This window comes from Cyprinus carpio, chromosome A20 (assembly GCF_018340385.1).
Source record: "Cyprinus carpio isolate SPL01 chromosome A20, ASM1834038v1, whole genome shotgun sequence".
Classification (NCBI taxonomy): Eukaryota; Metazoa; Chordata; class Actinopteri; order Cypriniformes; family Cyprinidae; genus Cyprinus; species Cyprinus carpio.
In genome coordinates, this window is record NC_056591.1 from 25564572 (window position 1) to 25585216 (window position 20645).

Here is a 20645-nt window from a genome sequence, read left to right on the forward strand (position 1 = left end):
TTCAACCACTGATGAATATAATGAGACTATTTTTTAAATAGCTGAATACTGTAAAGACTTTGTTTATGTGAATTATTCAGGGGGTAACTTAGCTGAATAGTGAAAATCAGAAATTATCTATGCATAGAAAGAAAGAAACTGATGATTTATATTCTTTATTAAACACTACCAGTCAAAAGTCAAGTGGACACAGATTTTATATTTAGAGAAAAAAAATAAGAATTTATTTATTGAATCAATTTACTCTACATGACCCAAGATATTTTTTTCCAATATGATCTGTGACCTGTAGGTGACACTATCACCAAACTTGTGATACGGCTCAGAAGAAAGTACTGTAGCAATGACACCTACTAAGCTTTGTTTTAATGACAAAGCACTGCAAAAATACAACCTAATTGTTTTTTTTAGTATAGTCAACACAATAAACTTGACTGTCAACTCCGTAGTCAGAATCATTACTTTGTGATTCAGTAACTGTTGTAATAACTAAGCTAACTTTTCAATTAAACGTTTTAACAGCAGCACTAAAACTCAATTTACAGTATTTGAGATTATAAGACAAAACAAGACAAAGTTTTTTTTTTTTAAATTAACTTCTGTTCTATAATCCTGTTAAATTATTTCAACCAGAAGAGAGGTTGAAAACACCATAACCATCTAAAAGGTAACTTTCTTCAGTATTTAACCCCTAATTAAGAATTGAGTAGGTGTGTCCAAACATTTGACTGGTAGTCTATGTACTGCAGATCGTAAGGTCAGAAAAGAAGGTTAAATTAATACAATAGATCATAGTTGGTTTATCATCATTCTCACTCACATTGTTTGATAACTGATGTACTAAGCGTTGCCCGCTCCACAGGTCCAAGATCTTCACTCCTGTTCAAAGGGTGTGCATTTTGCTCCCCAACAGACTCTTGAGATGACTTTTGATCAAACATGGACTCCTTTGAAAAGAGTGGTTGAGAACATTCGGCTTTGCTTGTGAGCTCAGTTATCATGGATAAAACATTCACACTGCTGGTGAAGTCTTGTTTAGGCTCTCTATTGGGTCCTAGCTCTTGCTGAAACCTGATTCCAAGCATATTATCGATATACATGGCATGATCAGCATCTACTAGCTCTTTTGCGAGATTTCGCTTTCCAGTGACAACATCAACCTCCCACTGTGTCTCAAAAACACGCTGTCTGAAACGTATCTGAAGGTTGCTATGACACATACAGTTCTGGAAGAAAATGATGGCCTCATCAGACCAGTCCTGGCCTTTGGGCTTAACTCCCCTCAGTAAACAATGGTAGGTGACTTTAGGTAATCTACTGAGCTCCTCTGGAAGTTTTTTTAGCTGGCCAAAATCCTGCCGAGACAGAACTACATACTGCCCATAGTCAACCAAATTCATGAGCACCGATGTGAAATCGCACTGCACGATCTCTGCCCTGCACCATTTTTTCTTCTCCACTGATTTCACCAAACAGCTCGCACCTGGAACAAAATGAACCTCTGGTAATGGCGCCAACTTTTTGGGAAGATTCTCAAGAATGACAGAGACTGTATCTACAATCAAAAGCAGGTCCTCAAGAATGACGTAAAACTCAGACGGGGTTGTGACTGCTGCTGCAAATCCTTTATATTCAAAGTTAATTTGGACAGGGGCCTGGAACAGAGTCTGCGGTCGATCCAAACTGCTCTTTGAAGACGTGTCTGGGAAGCGAGGATGGTCATCAACAACAAGTGACTTTTCACTTTTCACTGTCTCGTTGTCTTTCACATCTTGCAGAACAACGCTAACAAGTGAGTGTGTGTTTGGCTTGGTATTTTGCTGAAAGGTTATAACTTCATCAGCCTTGTGGATGTAAGAATCGGTTTCATTTTTGCTCTGGGATACTTTTGGAAATTTGTCTTGACTCGTCAAATCTACATCTTTGCTCTGATCACCATCATACTTTGATTCCCCATTCACGTGGCCATCCTCAACAATCTCGATACTCACTTCCCATGAATTTTCAAGCTTTCGAATGAATTCAACCATTAAAGGCTTACCAACTGCTTCCTTGATAAAAGAGTCATCGTTTTCAAAAGAGTAATGTTTTGCAAGCGTGCATGGAGTGCTCAATCTAGGCTGAGACAAAAACGTTTTGGATAGCATGTGAACATTCTTCCTGTCGACAGTTGCATTATTGCCATAATCAATAAACTCGACTGTTAAGTGGCCACAGTATGATGCGTTGGTGACAACAGCTCTGTACAAAGCCAAGTCTTCTTCATATTCCGCCACAACGAGGTCCCCTACTTTCACTTCGGTTTCCACATTTTTCAAGTTATCCTTGAAGACAGTGCTGTTTATTTCCTCAACCATATGAAGGATGTTTGTTTCATCATCCTCCATCTGGATGAAGAAGTTTCTAACAGAATTGCAATGAGAGATGAAACCCACACCCTTAGAACCTGGTGTCATTTTGACAGCAGGGAGATCCCAAAGTTTTGGCAAGCTCTGATGAGGCGGCATCACTTTAAGAGAACAGGGTGTGTCCTGCCTTACTGCTTTTATTGGTCTTTTGCGTTCTGCTTTGGGAGATTTTGTGGGTTTTGGAGTTTGCTTAGCAACATGTTTGATTTTACCACGTCTGCTCACTTTGTTGTTCACTTTACTGTTTGAAATGTCAACATTGGCTGCTTGTTTGAGGGAATCTAAGGAAGGTTTGCCGACAGCAGGATCATGTTCTTCCACACTCTGAGTTGACATGAGTTCTATGACTTTTTCATTGACATGCACATTTCCATCATAAAGATCACAAAAAAAATGTCCGTTGTTGTCCCTTGAAACAAACTTGGCATGGAAGGATTTACTGAGGATGTCAGTCTCGAGCCATGCGTTGACTTCTGGCAAATGTTCCCCCTCTGGAACATTTAAAAGACTGCATCTCAGAGCCTGCATTGGTGTCATCAGTAAGTCAACTGCCATTGTGGGAATTGGCATAACATTTGTTTTCTCAGAAATTTGCATATCACCGTAATCAACAAAGAACACACTCACATGCTGGTGGGATTGAACAGGGTGCGTCAGAGCCCTGTACCATTTGCCGTCACAGATATATTTGGCCAGGCAAACATTACCGCTACAGTCCTTAGATGTCATAGTAAAGAGTGGACTTTCTTCGGCAACTCTTTCCATCAGTGTATCAAGGATCTCTGTATTCCTGTCAAGCTGAAAATAGACTTCCCAAGGACTGCAAACATGAGTTACATGTACCAGTTCTTCGCTTCCAGAACTTATGTTGAAAGAAGAGTAAACAAAGGAGCGAGGGTGGGCTGATGAGATTAGCTGCTTCGGAGTTTGCATTTCCTTTGCAATGCCCTTCTCTAAAAGGAATGTGCTGGCCTGTTGAAGAGGTGTATGAATGGTGACCACATTAAGGAGACCTTTTCCTTGCTCATAAAGGTGGGAATGAATTCTGCAAATACTGGGCGAATCCTTAGACACAAAATCCCTGAACAAATTGCATGCTTCTGCACTCCAAGAACTTCCTCCAACAGGTTCAATCAAGTTCAAAGTGCATCTAAATGCTTGTTCATGAAGTTCAAAGAACTGTGGGGCAAGAGCTTGGATGTTTTGCCTCTTTTCCTGGATAATTATGCCAAAGTCAACCAACATCACATACAGTTTATCATTTTTTTCTTCTAAACTGCATGCTCTATGCCATCGGTTGTCCTGCGGAGACTTTACAGCACAACATGCTGCAGGCGACTTGAATGCAATTGTGTGCGTTTGGTAAAACACCTGCATCTCTTCCATCAGTTTATCCAGATAAAATTTTGTGCTTTCGTTTTGGCACCAAAAATCAGATGGAGAATTTACATGTGAGCAAATGACACTTAATTCAGATCCAGGTTTGAAATGCATCGGTTTGAAAGTGTCAGCAGGAATGACCTTCGGTTTAGGGGTCTCACTGGGAGTACATATTTTAACGTCATTCTGTTGTTCACACTCTGGTTTCACATGCTTTGGATTGGGCCTAGAAGAAGTGACTTTGCAAAAGGTCACCACATGATTGTTCTTTCTAATTTTTTTCTTGCTAAGAGCATTTCCCTTATCTTTACATGATGTCTCCACTTTAACAGATGCTAATGTCGGGTTGTATCTCCAATCCAGGGCCATTTTTGCTGTCGTCATGATGGTTGCAATGCTAGTATTATTTTCAGCTTCTCTTTCAAAAAGATCAACAACATATTTGGCATTTTTCCTGTGAATGACATGAACCATCAAAGTTTTGTCTGACGTGACTTGCCTAAAGAAGTTGGATGCTGTGGTTGACCAGATGTCTTCAACTGGAACGACATGTGCTAAAGCACATTTCAGTGCAAATTCTGGTTGAATGGCAAACTTTCTTGGGAGCTTCTTAATTAACATGCTTGGCACCTTTTCAGTGTTCCCAAAGTCGATGAAGAAAACCTCAGCTCCTTTTTCCAATGTATCTACTATAAGGGCCCTGTAATAATGCATGTCTTTTTCATACATTGCACAGCAAAGTGCACCAGGCACCGGGTCTTCAAAAACCTCCTCATTCAACTGTAGTTTGTTGAAGTAATCAGTCATTTTTTTAGTCATGTTTTCAAAATTAGGATTTTGTTCTTTTGTCCTTATCCAGAAATGTTTTGGACTCTGTACATGCACCACATAACCCTCAAAAAGAGAACCACCAGGTATTGCTTCACTAGGAACTGTATCAGAAGTCTGGACTGCTTTCATCTCTGTTCCATAAATCTCTGCATGGACATTGTGGGGGAAGTTAGGCTTGGTGTCAAAAACTTCCCTTTCAACTTCAGCTTGCTCCTCTGAGTGTTTCTCAGCATTGCTCAGTGTGACCAAGTAGAAGTTCTGATCTTTGCCAAAGTCATTGATTTCAACCTCCAAAGCTTTACCCAGCAACCCAGTCTTGAGAAGCTCTAGTTGTTGGTTTTTAATGGTCTCATATTGCTCTTCAAAGCATGAAAGGGAGCATGGAAATGCCATGATTGGTGTTGAGAGGAATTCTGATGGTAGCTGAAGGATGTTTTCAACTTTCACCGATTCACTATAGCCACTGTCGACGAACACAACTTGAACCTGAGATTTGAGAGGGAGACATTGCACAAATCCTCTATGCCATTTTTCATCTTTCCCTTTGACTGCACAGAGCAAGCCGAGATTTTCAAGAGGTTTATTGCTTAGGGAACCACTGTCTGATTCACATGCACGTGCCAATTTGTTTGACATTTCTTGTAGGTCCTTGCTCATGGATGACAGTCGACAGTAGAATAATCTAGGGTTCACGGCTGCAGCTACAATAACTCTTGCTTTTTGACCAACTTTCAGCTTTGGGCCATTAAGTGACAGAATCTCTTCGAAGCCCAACAGGCTTGTGGATTTGAGGCAACATTCTTGCCCCGTTTGCTTTTCAATCAAGAGATCTGGGACAGATTCATTGCTTTGTGGAATCGGTTCCTCAATAAACATCTCAACTAGTAGCAGAAATGTACTAGTGTCCACATGTCTACCAAGCCTCAGTTTTAACAAGTCACAATTAATGTCTGGAACCTCAAGTATGAGGACATGGTACGGCAGACGGGCATGGATATATCCTTTGATCTGACTGCCTATCAAGGAAGAGAAATAACTCCCTGCCAAACTGTCCCATCGGTTCTGGACTGGCAGTATATTGGCAAAGAAACCACAGACAATCTTTGGTGGGAGCATAAGCAGTGTGTCAGATATACAGGACAAATGGCTGGGCCCAACAATCAACACATCTCCATGGTCCAGCAAAAACACATGGAACATATCCTTCTGGATGTTTTGGACTCTTCCTCTGTACCAGTGACCAGACATGGCATCTTCAACCAGACAAAGTTCTCCAACTTTAACAAAAACTTTCGATTTCACAGCATTTTGATTTTCAACTTGAAGAATGTTGTAGTCCAGTTCACAGATGGTCATATATTGGCCCTGAAAGTGTACCAGTGTGTCCTCAGGACTGCAGTCAATGTGAGTCAGCTTCAGCTCCACAGGCCACAAAACACACGGAGCAGGGAGCTTTGACTCCTCTTTTGCCCTAAAATACACAAAATCTAGTTAGAATCCTTGTCAACATTCTGAAATGTTTAAAGCATGTACTTTAAATCTGTGATCAGGTGAATGATAGCTGGCTCATTTTTTCACAAAATTGCAGTGATGTTATTAAATTGGCATCCCGGTATGGGCATTTAGATGTGGCCAGGGCAATTAAAGTCAATATAAGAAAAAAATTTATTAAATTAAACTTGAATATTTTAAAATATAAAAAAGACAGAAAGCATGAGAGAAAGAATGTTTCATAGCAAATGCACAAGATTTAGTAGAAAAATTAATTAAATGAAAATATTAAATAATCTCCTTTTAATGTGCTGTGCATAATGTGCATATTTTTGTTAAAGCGGTGGTTCACTGGATTTTTCTAGGCTTGACTGTGTTTATGGGGTGCAGTCTAACATGTTACCACTATATATATATATATATATATATATATATATATATATATATATATATATATATATATATATATATATATATATATATATACACATACATATATATATATATACACACACAGTCATGGCCAAAAATATCGGCACCCTTGGTAAATATGATCAAAGAAGGCTGTGAAAATTAATCTGCAATGTTAATCATTTTTAACTTTTATTTTAAAAAAAATCACAAAAATCTAACCTTTCATTGGATAAGAATTTAAAATGGGGGAAATATCATTATGAAATGAATGTTTTTCTCAAAAACACGTTGGACACAATTATTGGCACCCCAAGAAATTCTTATGAGTAAAATATCTCAGAAGAATATTTCCATTCATATTCACAATTTTGAGCACTCCAGGGTGATTATGAACATGAAATTATCAATCTAAGGCTTCCTGTTTCACAGAAATATAAATATGAGGGAAAATAAAGCCCAAATAACCTTAATCATCCATCACAATGAGAAAAACCAAAGAATATATTTCTGATGTGTAGCAAAAGATAATGAGCTTCACAAATTAGTTAAGTGGCTTTAAGAAAAGAGCTAGAGCAGTGAAAATTCCCATTTCCACCATCAGGCCAATAATTAAGAATTTCCAATCAACAGAAAATGTTATAAATCTGCGTGGAATAGGATGCGTCTCTTTATCGTCCTAATGCACTGAGAAGGAGAGTTTGAGTGGCTAAAGACTCTCCAAGGACCACAGCTGGAGAATTGCAGAAAAGTCTCCGGGTCAGAAAACCTTAAAAAAAAAAAAATTGTCAAACAGCACCTACATCAACACATGTTGTTTGGGAGGGTTTCAAGAAAAATTCTCCTAGCTCATCCAAAAACAAACTGAAGCATATTGAGTTACCAGACACGACTGGAACTTCAAATTGAGTAAATGAATTACTCCGGGATATTGATTTATTTGAACTCAGAGGGAGTGTCAGCCATGTTAAAAAAGTTAACAGCTTAAGTCATTTGTGGATTAATGCTTATTGTTGACGCGAACCGTTTCAAACGATTCAGTTCGATTTGGTGAACTGGTTCAAGAAGATCCGGTTACATCGAGTGATTCGTTTGCGAACCGGATGTGCTGTGAACGCGCTCATAACAGACCCGGGAGAGAAGTCAATGCTGAATAAAGTCGTAGTCAGTTTTTGATATTTTTGGACCAAAATGTATTTTCGATGCTTCAAAAAATTCTAAACGGACCCTCTGATGTCACATGGACTACTTTGAAGATGTTTATATTACCTTTCTGGACATGGACAGTATACCCGTACATACATTCTCAATGGAGGGACAGAAAGCTCTCGGACTAAATCTAAAATATCTTATACTGTGTTCCGAAGATGAACGGAGGTCTCACGGGTTTGGAACGACATGAGGGTGAGTCATTAATGTCATAATTTTGATTTTTGGGTGAACTATCCCTTTAAGGGTGATGAAAGATAGTTGGATTTTTTGGTTTTTGTGTAATGGGAGTTTAATGTTATTGTAATATTTGGGGTTTTTAGATTTCAAGATTAGATTGTTTTTTGTTTTTGTGTTGTATTTTTTTTTTTATTGATCATATACATAAGACCGCAGCACATCATTTTATACTTAAAACTGCATAAATATAGCTATGCAAATGACAAAATATTTAAGAAACATCAGTTAACCTATATAGCAGGATCCTTACCTCTCCATTCGACTCGAAGGCATTTGGATCCAATCTAACCATGCAGTCGTGGTAAATGTTAAGGCGGTGAGCACGTCTGCCACAGCTTGGGATGATGGAGGTCAACACACTAATAAAAGTGTTAATAGACAACACATAGAAGTTAATTTATGGACCGAAGCACCTGCAATAGTACCATATCTTATCGTAGACTGATTATTTTATTCATTTCTGAGCTGCACGATCACGTCACATAAAAAAGAAGCATTAGATTGTTGCAAGTAACATCAGCAGTTCTTTATATGTTAATGCAAGAACTCTATCGGTACATAGTTATTCTCATTTCATAATTTATGAATCGTTTAATAATCAGTATTGTCTGAATGACGCTAACAGTCGACCTGACAGTTTTTCGACTTCAGGTGTATTTGTGTTGAAAAGTAGCTTTCTACGGCGTTTTTTTATGTACACCGAAGCCATGAATACAGAGTGTATTACATGCAAACATTTTGTCTGTAGCAATTAAAAAATTAGTTGTTTTTTACCTTCTTATCTGACAAGATTCTCCTCGCGCACATCATGTTTTCGGGAGATTACGCGGCCTCGGCACGTGCTGAGCGGAACTCTCGCTGCGTTTGTGCGCCAATAAGGAATCATCTGCATATTTTAAAAATTTAAATGTAGGGAAGACCGAGGCTAGTTGTCACACAAGTAGGTTGCATGTATGTCTGTGATTATATGTTATTTTTTAGTTGGTTTTTAATTTTTTGTAAATTTTTGTTTTTTAATAGACACTTTTTTTAAGCTTTAGCATATTTTTGCTACTCTTAAGCAAATCTGACCAGCATCTGGTTTATTATTATTTAAGATTGAGGTTTGATTGAGGTTAAAAAAAATTCTTTTTTTAAAATTAAAAAAAAATTATTAATAATTTAAATGTTTTACATTTTTATTTTATCTAGTTGCCAAGGCAACTTTTTATTTAGTTTAACTGGATGTAAGCCTAAAATGACCAAAGAAAACTGAAATGTAAAAATATTTGTAAAAATTAATAAAAAAATTAAAAGATTAAAATGGAAAAATAGAAAAGTGTTTGAAAATTGTCAGTTGAAAAATATAAACTAATTCAAATATATATACATATTTGACACTATAGTTTATTTATGTAAGTGAGGATAGCAAAATAACGTAAACTGTGATATATTATACCCAAAAATTCTTCATACAGTGGACTACCATTAAAATTGACAAAATTCGGAGCAAAAATTATTCACACTTTGACCTGACCATGTTTTGCTTAAGCACTATCTGACATTAGCAAGACACAGTCTAACTCTGAGTTCTTCTCATATTTTATTACCATTTTCTAAACTATAGCGAATAAACTGTGATTATGTGTGAAATGTTGAAGGTGTCTGAATAAATTTTGGTTTGACTGTACATCAATTTCAGGATGTGGTGCATCCTTGGGAATAATCACTTTGGATCTAAAACAAACTGCTTTCAAATATGGCTTTCCCCCAAAAAAGTGGTCTCTTGGCTCAATTCGCCCCCAGTGAGGTGTAAATTGAGCCTAAGGAGAGGGTAAGTTGAGCCACATGGAGTTACAGTATACTGTGACACCGATTGAGCCTAAGGAGAGGGTAAGTTGAGCCACATGGAGTTACAGTATACTGTGACACCGATTATGTTGAAGTAAAGTGGAACATTTTCACCTCAAGCTATATCAAAGGAAAAGACATCTAATAAAAACGACTTGTGTGAGCCTTGTGATGGACTGGTCATCCATCCGGTGTGTTTCCCTGCATGTGCCTCAAGATGATTGGTTTAGGCTCCTGCTCCCTGCTACAATAATAAGGACAAAAAGGTTTGGAAAATGTAATGGATGGATGAATGACTTCTTAAAACTTTTATTTTAAAACACAATACACAATTTTGAAAGCATTTTTTAAATAATTAACCGAACAAAATCAAGTTCAAATTGAATAATAAAAAAAAAATGCAATTGACCTCACAGAACTGGGCTAATAGTACTCAACATCCCTCTTATAAATGTTACAGGGAAATACAATTTCATAAAATCTTCAATGGGCAATTTTCATAAACAAGGCCTATTTAAAATGTTAAAAAATTTCAAACAGTCAAGTTCAAAACATGCAAATGCTTGGTCTAAGATTAATGAAGTATATTGTAGAATTACAGTAAAATAATACTTTATAATCATAAAAAGGGATGAGCCACTGGCTCATCTTACCCCAGGAATTTTGCCTCAAATTACCCCACTCCATACCATTTTAACAAACTTCCTCCAGTTTAGAGCTAACAATATGGCTGCATATTATATCATATTATAACTCGTATTATAACACATATTATAACTTCCTCAAGCACAAACACGTGTGATATTTTTTTTTTTTTTCAGACACAAGAAGCATGAGACCTTGAACATAAAACAATCACTTTGGACAGCAATTTATTTTTACTCAAATGTAGTTAACATTTATTTAATTTTAAATTCTTTTTAACATGGTTTGTAAAATGGATAACTCTTTATTTATTTGTTGTTACATTGGCCTATTTTGTTTAATGTTTGATTGAAATTTGGGGTGGCTCAACTTCCCAGTGATTCACAATTTAGTTATAAGTTGCAATAATGGGGCACATTGTCACAAAATATCAGCAGGTGTTTTACAGTCAAACTGTCCCACAACAACTCAAAACCTAAACCCTAACATTCTTTTATTGTTCAATATATGTGTATTTTTTTGCTGTTTTACAGTTTTCTACTTATTTGACATGGCTTTTTGAAACTCTGCCTATAATACAAGGCTGGCTTCTTGGAGTCTACTCCTCACCATTGCAGATAAAACCAGAAATAACAAAATGTTCTGAATATAAGAAGTGTTTGAATGCTTGTAAATGAAAGGCAGAGTAATACTGGGTAGGAGGCTGACTGGCTCTGATCGAGTCTATAGCCGAGCTGCAAGACCAGCACCAGATTTCAAGGAGATGATAACCCTCTTGGTTAATCATTAAATCCCAGAATCCATTGCCAGTCTTCTGTAAATAAGATAAATGGCCTTAAGGCACTCACCTCTGTGACGCACCATTTCAGAGAGAGCAGAGCTTTAATTAAGACTGGAAGGTGTTATCTTGCCCATTCTTGGATTAATGAACTTGTACGGGATTAATGTTATATTTGAATGGTTATTTTTAGAGTTTCCATCATGCTACAGGTTTATTTTGTGAGCATTTGTTTCTGAGGAAAGACGAAAAGGAACACACATAGTTAACAAATTGTTTAAATGTTTTTCGTAGATTTATTGGGACGCTTTAGAGATGTGTATCATTTCAGGAATGGATATATGCATCACGTTGCTAAACATTAGAATGAGCTGTGTTGATTTTGGAATGTTTTAACAATTTAGTCTTTGAGGGGCACTTTTTTTGTATTATTTCACTTGGTGGTTTTAATTTTGCATTCCAGTTTTTCTTTTTAATTTCTCCTTGAACATGCCAATGAAAAGAAATATAGGGAGTCCATTGAAGAATGACATGTTTCATCAACTACAAGCGTCGCAGACAAAGAGAGCTTGCAAAAACGCAGATGACCTCCATGCTACAATTCTTGTTGACCAAGACAATCTCGGGAAAAACATGTTTTTCAAAGCCAGGCTTGATGAGGAGGAGGATTCTGGCATTAAATCAGGTAGGGAAATCATTGTTTTCAAACTAGCTTTGATTAAACTACTGCTATGCTTTCAGTTCGAAATTCTCAATCTGTCGCCAGTTTGTTGAGCAATTATACGTTATGAATAGTTTTGGCACATGTCATGGTTTAAAGCTATGTATGTTATTCATTTGGCAGAAGCTGATGAAAGTAATGGAAGCATTTCCTCTGAAGAGGACCTCAGCCATGTGGATTATTCGAAGACGTTCTCTGTGAAACAAATTGTGCCAAAGAAAAGCATCAGTCAGATCATCAAGGACAAGAAGAAACAGACTCAACTCACTTTACAATGGTGCTCTCTCATCATTTCATCTTTTCATGAAGCTTGCCATTTAAATAATGTACAGAAAGTGGAAGCAAAAAATAATACTACATTTGGGTTTTGTTGTTTTATTAGGCTTGAGGAAAATTACATAGTTTGCGAAGGTGTTTGTCTGCCACGGTGCATCCTCTACGCTCATTATTTAGACTTTTGTCGGAAGGAGAAATTAGATCCTGCTTGTGCTGCCACATTTGGGAAGGTAAGAGGTGTTTTATATATTCAGTTATATGCCAAACAGTTATTAGAAACATTCTCAGTGCTGTATTATAACTTCCTATTCTGCCAAAACATATTGCATTTTAGGTGTATTTTAGTTGCTCTTTAGAAATCTGTCAGCTTATCAGACATTATCAGACAAAAATAGCTATTGATTTTGTATTTACAGTTCATGGAGAACAATCATACAATATATTAGAGCTCTATTCTTGTCATTTCAGACCATAAGGCAGAAATTTCCTCTTCTAACTACACGGAGACTTGGAACCAGAGGCCATTCGAAGTAAGAGAGAGCCAGATGGCCTGGTTTCTAACTGAAAATGTTATTTATTACTATTTAATTTACTGTAAAAATGGCTGTGTCTAAAGCTCTCAGTGTTTGGCTTCTGAATGTCTTTCAGGTATCATTATTATGGTATTGGAATCAAGGAGAGCAGTGCGTATTATCACTCTGTGTACACTGGAAAAGGTTTGACACGGTTAGTTTTGACCTTCATCCCTTTAATTCAGCGTACAATAGCAAGTCCTCGGATGTTTTGAATAAACTGTAATGCAAGTGATTTTTCAACTGGAACGCTGAAACACATTATATTTATTGACGTTTATTTTCATAATTCATTTACATTTTATTTAAATGTTTTATCATATCAGTAATGTCTCTTATGTGTTTTGCACAGATTCTCTGGAAGCAAGCTAAAAAATGAGGTTGGCAGTTGATTTTTCATATGAAATAGGAATGCTCACTTCAATTTAAAAATCTCAACATTCTCAGGAAATTGATACATCTGTTCAAAAGTTTGGGGTTGGTATTTTAAAAAAATGTTTTGTAAGAAGTCTCTAATGCTCACTAAGGCTGCATTTATTTGACCAAAACTGCAAAATATTATTGCAATTTAAAATAACTGTTTTCTATTAGAATATATTTTAAAATGTAATTTGTTCCTGTGATTTCAAAGCTGATTTTTCAGCAGCCATTACTCCAGTCTTCAGTGTCTGATTTTTAAGCGGTGATTTTTTTATTGTTATGAATTATGTATAATTTTAATGTTTGGTTGATTTGTTTTTGTTTCGACTGAATAAAAGTGACCCTAAACTTTTGACCATTTACTATTTAGTGGTGGAATATTCATTCATTATTGAAAAATATGAAACCTTTACATAAATTGCATATATTTAAAATATATTGTCATGTTTTGCTATCTACAACAGCAGAATGATATTACTTTAATATTCACAGGGGGGATTCACCAGGAAATACTCCCTTAGTTCTAAAACAGGAACTCTTTTACCTGAATTCCCAAGTGCACAGCATTTAGTGCTTCAGGAGTCTGTTTCAAAAGATAAGGTCTGTTGATTTCTATTGCGACCCATTCCAAAATGATGTTTATATGTGCTACTTCTAATTCAGTTACCTTAGATTCTGCTGTTCTTTTTTTAATTTGTTAGGTCGACACATTGATTATGATGTACAAGACTCACTGTCAGTGCATTCTGGACAATGCCATTAATGTCAACTTTGAGGAGGTGCTATTTTAAGATCTTGAAGAATATGTTATCATGACATCTAGATTCTAGACAAATACACAGTAATCAATCCCATTTGTTCCAGATCCAGAACTTTCTGCTTCACTTCTGGCAAGGAATGCCTGAACATCTCCTGCCACTGTTAGAGAATCCAGTTATCGTGGACATCTTCTGTGTGTGTGACTCTATACTCTACAAAGTGAGTGTCTGTGAACCATATCTGGATATTTCTTCAACTATGGGCACTTTTACATTACTGTTCAAAGGTTTTGGGGTCAAATAAAAATGTCTTTGCTGCTTGTGGAAATTGAGATTTTTTTTTTCAGGATTCTTCGATGAATAGATAGTTAAAAAAGAACAGCATTTATTTGAAATAGAAATCTTTTGTAAAATTATAAATGTTTTTACTGTCAATTTTGATCAATTTAATGTGTCCTTGCTTAAAAATAAATAAATAAATAAATAATAATAATAAAAAAAAAATCTTACAGACCCCAAGTCAAAAAAGTTTTCATTTTATTTTGCTGCTTTTCAAGTGCCAGTTATGTGTACATTTTATTATACCCTTGAACTATTGTAACTAGACTTTGAATATTAAAATAAAATATCGATCACAGAAATATTATTACATTTCTAAAGCATTAATAATATACAAAGAGTGAAATAACCCATAAAAATTTCGATATTTATTTTTATTAAAATTATTTCTATATAATTTTTACACAAAATAGGCTAATATTTATGATGTCATTTACATCAATAATTCTATTAACATATATATTTATTTATTTATTTATTTTTTACAATAGCATGTCATAGTTGTACTGACAAACTGGCTGAATTGTTTTTCACAGGTTCTGACTGATGTTCTCATCCCTGCTACTATGCAGGACATGCCGGAGAGGTTTGTCTATTAAACTGCTGCATTAATACACATTTGGTTTTTTATGCAATTGATTCAAAAAGATGTTGAATTTGATGTTGTCAAGTGTTTTTGAGTGAGTTTAGGGAAATATCTCCAGTCTTTTGGCAGATATTCGAAATTTTGCCAAGCACTGGGAACACTGGATGGTGTCTTCCTTGGAGAATCTTCCAGAAATCCTCTCAGAAAAGAAACTGCCCATAGCACGACGATTTGTGTCCTCCTTAAAGAGACAGACCTCATTCTTACATCTTGCACAGGTAGATATGTTGTACAAAAACATTAATAAATCTTGCTTTTGGTCATTTTTTTTACAAAAGTGCAACTATAATGGATTTACATGCTTTCAGATTGCAAGACCTGCACTTTTTGACCAGAATGTAGTGACTTCTATGGTGAATGATATTGATAAGGTGGATCTGAACAGTATTGGTTCTCAAGCACTCCTTTCGATTACAAGTGACCAAGATTCAGACTTCTACTCTGAATGTGAGTTACTGTTGGCTTGGTAGTCAAACTTTTTTTTTTTAAATCTCATATGTTGAGCCTCAAGAATCAATTCATGATTTCTTCATCTTATCTGCTAGACGACTCCATTTCAGTGTTTCAAGAGTTGAAAGACCTCCTGAGGAAAAATGCCACAGTGGAGTCTTTCATTGAACGGCTGGACTCAGTGGTTGAGCAGAAAGTTATTAAGGTTTGTCACATTTCAAACTCCTAGTATTCTGGCTAGCCATGACTTATAATATTAAATTGCATATTATCTGTCTTCTAGCCCAGCAAACAAAATGGTCGGTCAGTGAAGAAGCGAGCTCAAGATTTCCTTCTGAAGTGGAGTTTTTTTGGCGCACGAGTGATGCACAATCTCACCCTAAACAACGCTACTAGCTTTGGTAAACCTTTAGCATGCATTCATACAAACTGCAGTCAGTGATTCGGCTGCTTTCAATTTCTCTGCGTATAATTGGAGCGTAATAGCATAGTCAAATCTGTACTATTCGTTCAGGCTCTTAAGCTGGGGATCTGCTACGGAGAATGAGCCATAAAAGCCTGTACAAACAAAGCTTTATCTTGTGTCATATGTGTGTGCCCTGATTAGAGAGCGACCTTTCTTAGTGCTTCTAACATCTGATGACCCTACAGGTGTTCACAAAGCCAAACAGTATCACCTGGAAGGCCATACATTTGACCTCAGTGAAACCCGTGGGAAAGTCAGATTGTGCTCATTGCATTGTGGGATTGTTTTTTTCTTTCTTTTTTTTATAATCGGTCATCCAGGTATAATATACCATGTATTGCAAAAATCGTACAAGTAGTGTGTTATTCTGAACAAAGCCAGAGGTTGTGTTCAGCTGAGTGAAGCTACTTTAATCAGAGATTTAGAAAGTGATTTTTGCAACATTTAGGCCTACCTAAACAACTGAACCTAGTTTAATGTTACTGACAGGCTCGTTCCATCTCATTCGGATGCTTTTGGATGAGTACATCCTACTAGCCATTGAAACACAATTCAACAACGACAAAGAGCAAGACCTTCAGAATCTACTGGAGAAATACATGAGGAGTGCAGGTACCTTAATAATTTAGTTTTATTTATTGGCATATTAGTAGGCCTTTTATTAGTATATTTGACTGTACACTGCCGTTGAAAAAATAAGATTTGTTAATGTTTTTGAAATACCAAGCCTGCATTTATTTGATCAGAAAAACTGTAAAAACACAAAGTATTATTACGTTTTAAAATAACTGTTTTCTATTGTAATATGTTTTAAAATCTGTGATAGAAAAGCAGAATTTTCAGCATCTTTACTCCAGTCTTCAGTGTCACAGGATTCTTCAAAAATCATTCTAATAATCTGATTTGGAGTTCAAGAAAATTTATTATTATTAGTGTTGAAAACAGTTGTGCTGCTTATTTTTGTGGAAACCGTGAACTTTTTTTTTTTCAGGATTCTTTTATGAATAGGAAGCTCAAAAGAACAGAAAATATTTTGTAACATTATAAATGTTTTTACTATCACTTTTGGTCAATTTAATGCATCCTAGCTGAATAAAAGTATTCATTTCTTAAACATAAACAAAAATAAAAATCTCTAACTGACAACAAACATTTCAACAGCAGTGTACTGTATATGCAAATTTCTTTAACCTAATTAACTGTGATCTTTTCATTTTGACAGATGCTAGTAAGGCTACATTCACCGCCTCCCCAAGTTCCTGTTTCTTGGCCAATCGGAATAAATCCAGTGTGGCGTCCAGTGATTCGACTGTCAAGGACGAGAACCCACCGGATCATGATTTCCTGTCGCTCACAGCTGCACAACAGGGGCTCGGGGCCAGTACTGTTGTGTACCATAGTACCGATCCAGACAACTTTACTATATCTGGTACTTGAAAACAGCAGCACACATCAATTTGAGACATATTCATGTTTAATATAGTATAATATAATAGTGTATATATATATATATATATATATATATATATAACATTTTCATTATGAAATTCAATGCTGTAATGCAGATAACATTTTCTATATATATATATATATATATATATATATATATATATATATATATATATATATATATATATATATATGTTAGTGCAATATGTTTTGGTTAAAATAATTGGCTATAGTGCAACAGTCACTTCTTCAGAAACCCAGAGAAGTAATTTTACTATACATTTTCTCCATAAGGATATCAAGCAATTCTTCTTATGAATTGATTTGAAACCAAAGACTATTGCATAAAAGGAAGATTTTTTAAACATTAATAAATGTATAAATTATTCTTAAATGTAATAATATTTTCTGTATCATTGCTTTACAACTTCAAAGCTCATATGTAGAAGCAAATTTAGTGTATAAACAGTTTTGGCTCAGAAATTGCTAGTAAATTCCACAATTAATTACAAAGAAACAGCAACACGTTGAATGAAACATTACATTTTGAAGTAGAAAGACTGAAATAGTATTATTTTTACTTCAGTGAATATACTTCAGTAATCTTTGTTTTATTTATGCATTCCTCCTCCAAAATTTGCTGTTATTGTCTTTTAACGATAATTAATTAATATTTAATATTAATAAAATAATTATTATTCACATTTCAATATTAATAAAGTAAATCTTTTTCTCTATAAGGATATCAAGCAGTTTATTTCAGTATTTCTATATTAATATAGTAACAGCATCATTTTGGAGGAAGAATGCATAAATCTTTTAAGACAAACCTAACTACTATATAAAAAAAAAAAAAAAAAAAAAAAACTTTTTTCAAAGTTGTAAATAACACAAGGATTACTGAATTATGTAAATACTATTAAAATACTATTTGTCTTTCTGCTTCTTAATTTCACATTTAATTCAATGTGTTTGCTGTTTCTTTGTATTTTAATGTGAAATTTACTAGCAATTTCCGAGTGAAAATGTTTTACATAATAATTTATATTAACATAATAACTAATATTTTTAGGTCAAATGGATTACTCACAGAACAGCGCCCCCCTGATGACCCCTCCAATCTCTCCTGCCATGATCAACCGTAGCAGTGTGATTAACCAGGGCCCGATGGCTGTGAGGCCGCAGAGCAGCTGCCCCATCCAGCCCCAGGTGTCCTGCCAGACCTTCTCTGACACCATGTACCAGAGTCTGCACAATACTAGTTCTGGCTCTTACCCCAGCTCCTCTTACTACCAGCCTGTGTTCAGAGCTCAGACTCACACTCCAACATCAGCCTATCAGGCTCGTGCTGAAAGCGGCCGCTTTGTACCCTTCTCTGGACACCAGCTGACCAAAGACTGCTTCAGCAGCAGCTGCACCGTGTCTCCCTACAGCTCGAGGGCTGCAGTGACTGGATACGCAGCCTCAGGTGACCCTGTGATGGATACTGAAGGCGTACAGCTGCTGGACTCCACAGGGTACAGCTTTGGAGGAAGTGCTGCCAGTGGAGATGGATGTTCAGGTCTAGTTTGCAGCTCTGGGCACAATGGTGAGAAAAGCTGAATTATTATTAGCCAATTAAAACCCAAAAACTGACCTCAAAGGATTTATCATGTATTTTAATTATGTTAATATGCTGCTCAGAAAGGTAAATATGACATTGTTTTCAGATGCTCCTTTTGAAACAATAATGTTGGGCTTTCTCCTGGTCAGGATATTACAGCAGCAGCGGGTATGTGGACGCTCAGAGGATGGGCACGTTTATCGATCAGCATGTGTCAGTTATCAGCAGCGTAAGCAGCATTCGCTCTGTTTCGGCCTATGCTGAAGTGCACGACCCTCTCAACATCCTAGATGACACAAGCAGGAAGACAACAAGACCCTACTACACTGAACTGTCTGCAATGGGCGCACACACCACAGGTGAGGACAGAAATCCTGCTAAGGGAGACCGGGGCTAGTTGTCACAAGTTTTTTTTTATACTTGTCTTTGTATTTGCATTATCAAAGTAAGAAGCAAGAAGTCTCTTATGCTCCCAAAGGCTGCATTTATTTTTTCAAAAATACAGTAAAAACTGTAATATTGTGAAACATTATTGCAATTTTCTATTTTTAATATATTTTAAAATGTAATTTATTTCTGTGATCAAAGCTGAATTTGCTTATACAGCTTGCAATTCAGCTTTGATCACAGAAATAAATTACATTTTAAATTACATTTTCAGCATAAGAGACTTCTTGCTTCTTACTTTGATAATGCAAATACAATGACATGTATAAAAAAAAAAACTTGTGACAACTAGATCCAGTCTCCCTTATATATTTAACGAGGCCTTTATGCATGGATATTTTTGCCCATTTTTATCTAAAATATCTTCCATTACTGTCTTATTTTATCCTAATTTTTTCAGGATCCAGCATCGCTCATTCCTGCTCCATCGACACCCTGCATGTATGGAAGTCCTGCTCCTTATCACTCCCAGAATGCACTGCTGCCTCTCCAGGGGACCACAGAGATCAGAGAAATGGTGTCATCTTTGCCCCCCATTAACACTGTGTTCATGGGGTCAACTGGTGGGCCGTCCTGACTGAAACCTTATCTGTAATTCAACATCTCTGCTGTACTCACAGAAGGTGAGACATGTTTTAGCTCGTTTGTATATCTTATAATACATTTTTCTTTGTCAATTGCATTGCAAACAGGCTAACTGATTTATTGAATTGTTGTTTCTTTGTGCTTATGACAGGTAATGGCCCAATTCTATCTTTTATTTAAGCTTTTGTAGTATATTATATAATACCATTTCATCATTGTTCTTACAGTAATTTGGCATTCTTGTATATACTAATAAAATACATATATTACTTTTCACTCTCTTTATTCTGGAGGTCAAAATGTTTTCTTTAATAAATGACAAACTAAAAACCATCTACACTGTGACCATCTGATATTTTTTTGTAAATGTTTCCACCAAAAGAGTCAAAAGACATTCAGCCTTTCGATTTCAAATGATAGCTTTCTTGGAAAAAGCATTTATACATAAAGAACGTTACCAACTCAGACATTAAAAAGAGACGAGCATGAAAGCAGCAGAATAACATTAATAGAGGAGACTTTGAAAGCAGATCTTCAAATCAGATATAATGAAGGCCTGTTCACACCATGCAGTGTTATTGTAGTTTTATTTATATACTGTTAGAGTTTTTATTAATATTTTCACTTAGCTTAATTTTATATTGTCAGTTTTCATTTTAATTTCATTTTTCATGCGATTTTGTCATTTTA

At 35.8% G+C, this 20645-nt stretch overlaps 2 protein-coding genes across 2 annotated transcripts; one reads left to right on the forward strand and one right to left on the reverse strand.

The window, feature by feature from the left end:
* Positions 1 to 643: 643 nt before the first annotated feature.
* Positions 644 to 8890, reverse strand: tdrd15 (tudor domain containing 15). The gene is made up of 3 exons (XM_019117975.2): positions 8745 to 8890; positions 8221 to 8329; positions 644 to 6090 (listed from the first exon to the last, which is right to left on the reverse strand). Exons 2-3 carry the CDS (start codon positions 8241 to 8243, stop codon positions 813 to 815), a joined length of 5301 nt encoding a protein of 1766 aa, XP_018973520.2. The 5' UTR covers positions 8244 to 8329; positions 8745 to 8890; the 3' UTR covers positions 644 to 812.
* A 2296-nt stretch (positions 8891 to 11186) lies between these two features.
* LOC109100409 (DNA-binding protein RFX6-like) lies at positions 11187 to 20105 on the forward strand. Its single transcript, XM_019113857.2, is given in 20 exon segments — positions 11187 to 11908; positions 12068 to 12221; positions 12327 to 12450; positions 12689 to 12750; positions 12869 to 12946; positions 13145 to 13172; positions 13705 to 13812; positions 13914 to 13991; positions 14077 to 14190; positions 14846 to 14895; positions 15014 to 15173; positions 15264 to 15402; positions 15501 to 15610; positions 15689 to 15806; positions 16361 to 16483; positions 17094 to 17300; positions 18393 to 18908; positions 19073 to 19282; positions 19771 to 19783; positions 19785 to 20105. Coding segments are annotated over 20 exon segments (2751 nt in total). The 5' UTR covers positions 11187 to 11712; the 3' UTR covers positions 19948 to 20105.
* Positions 20106 to 20645: the final 540 nt, after the last annotated feature.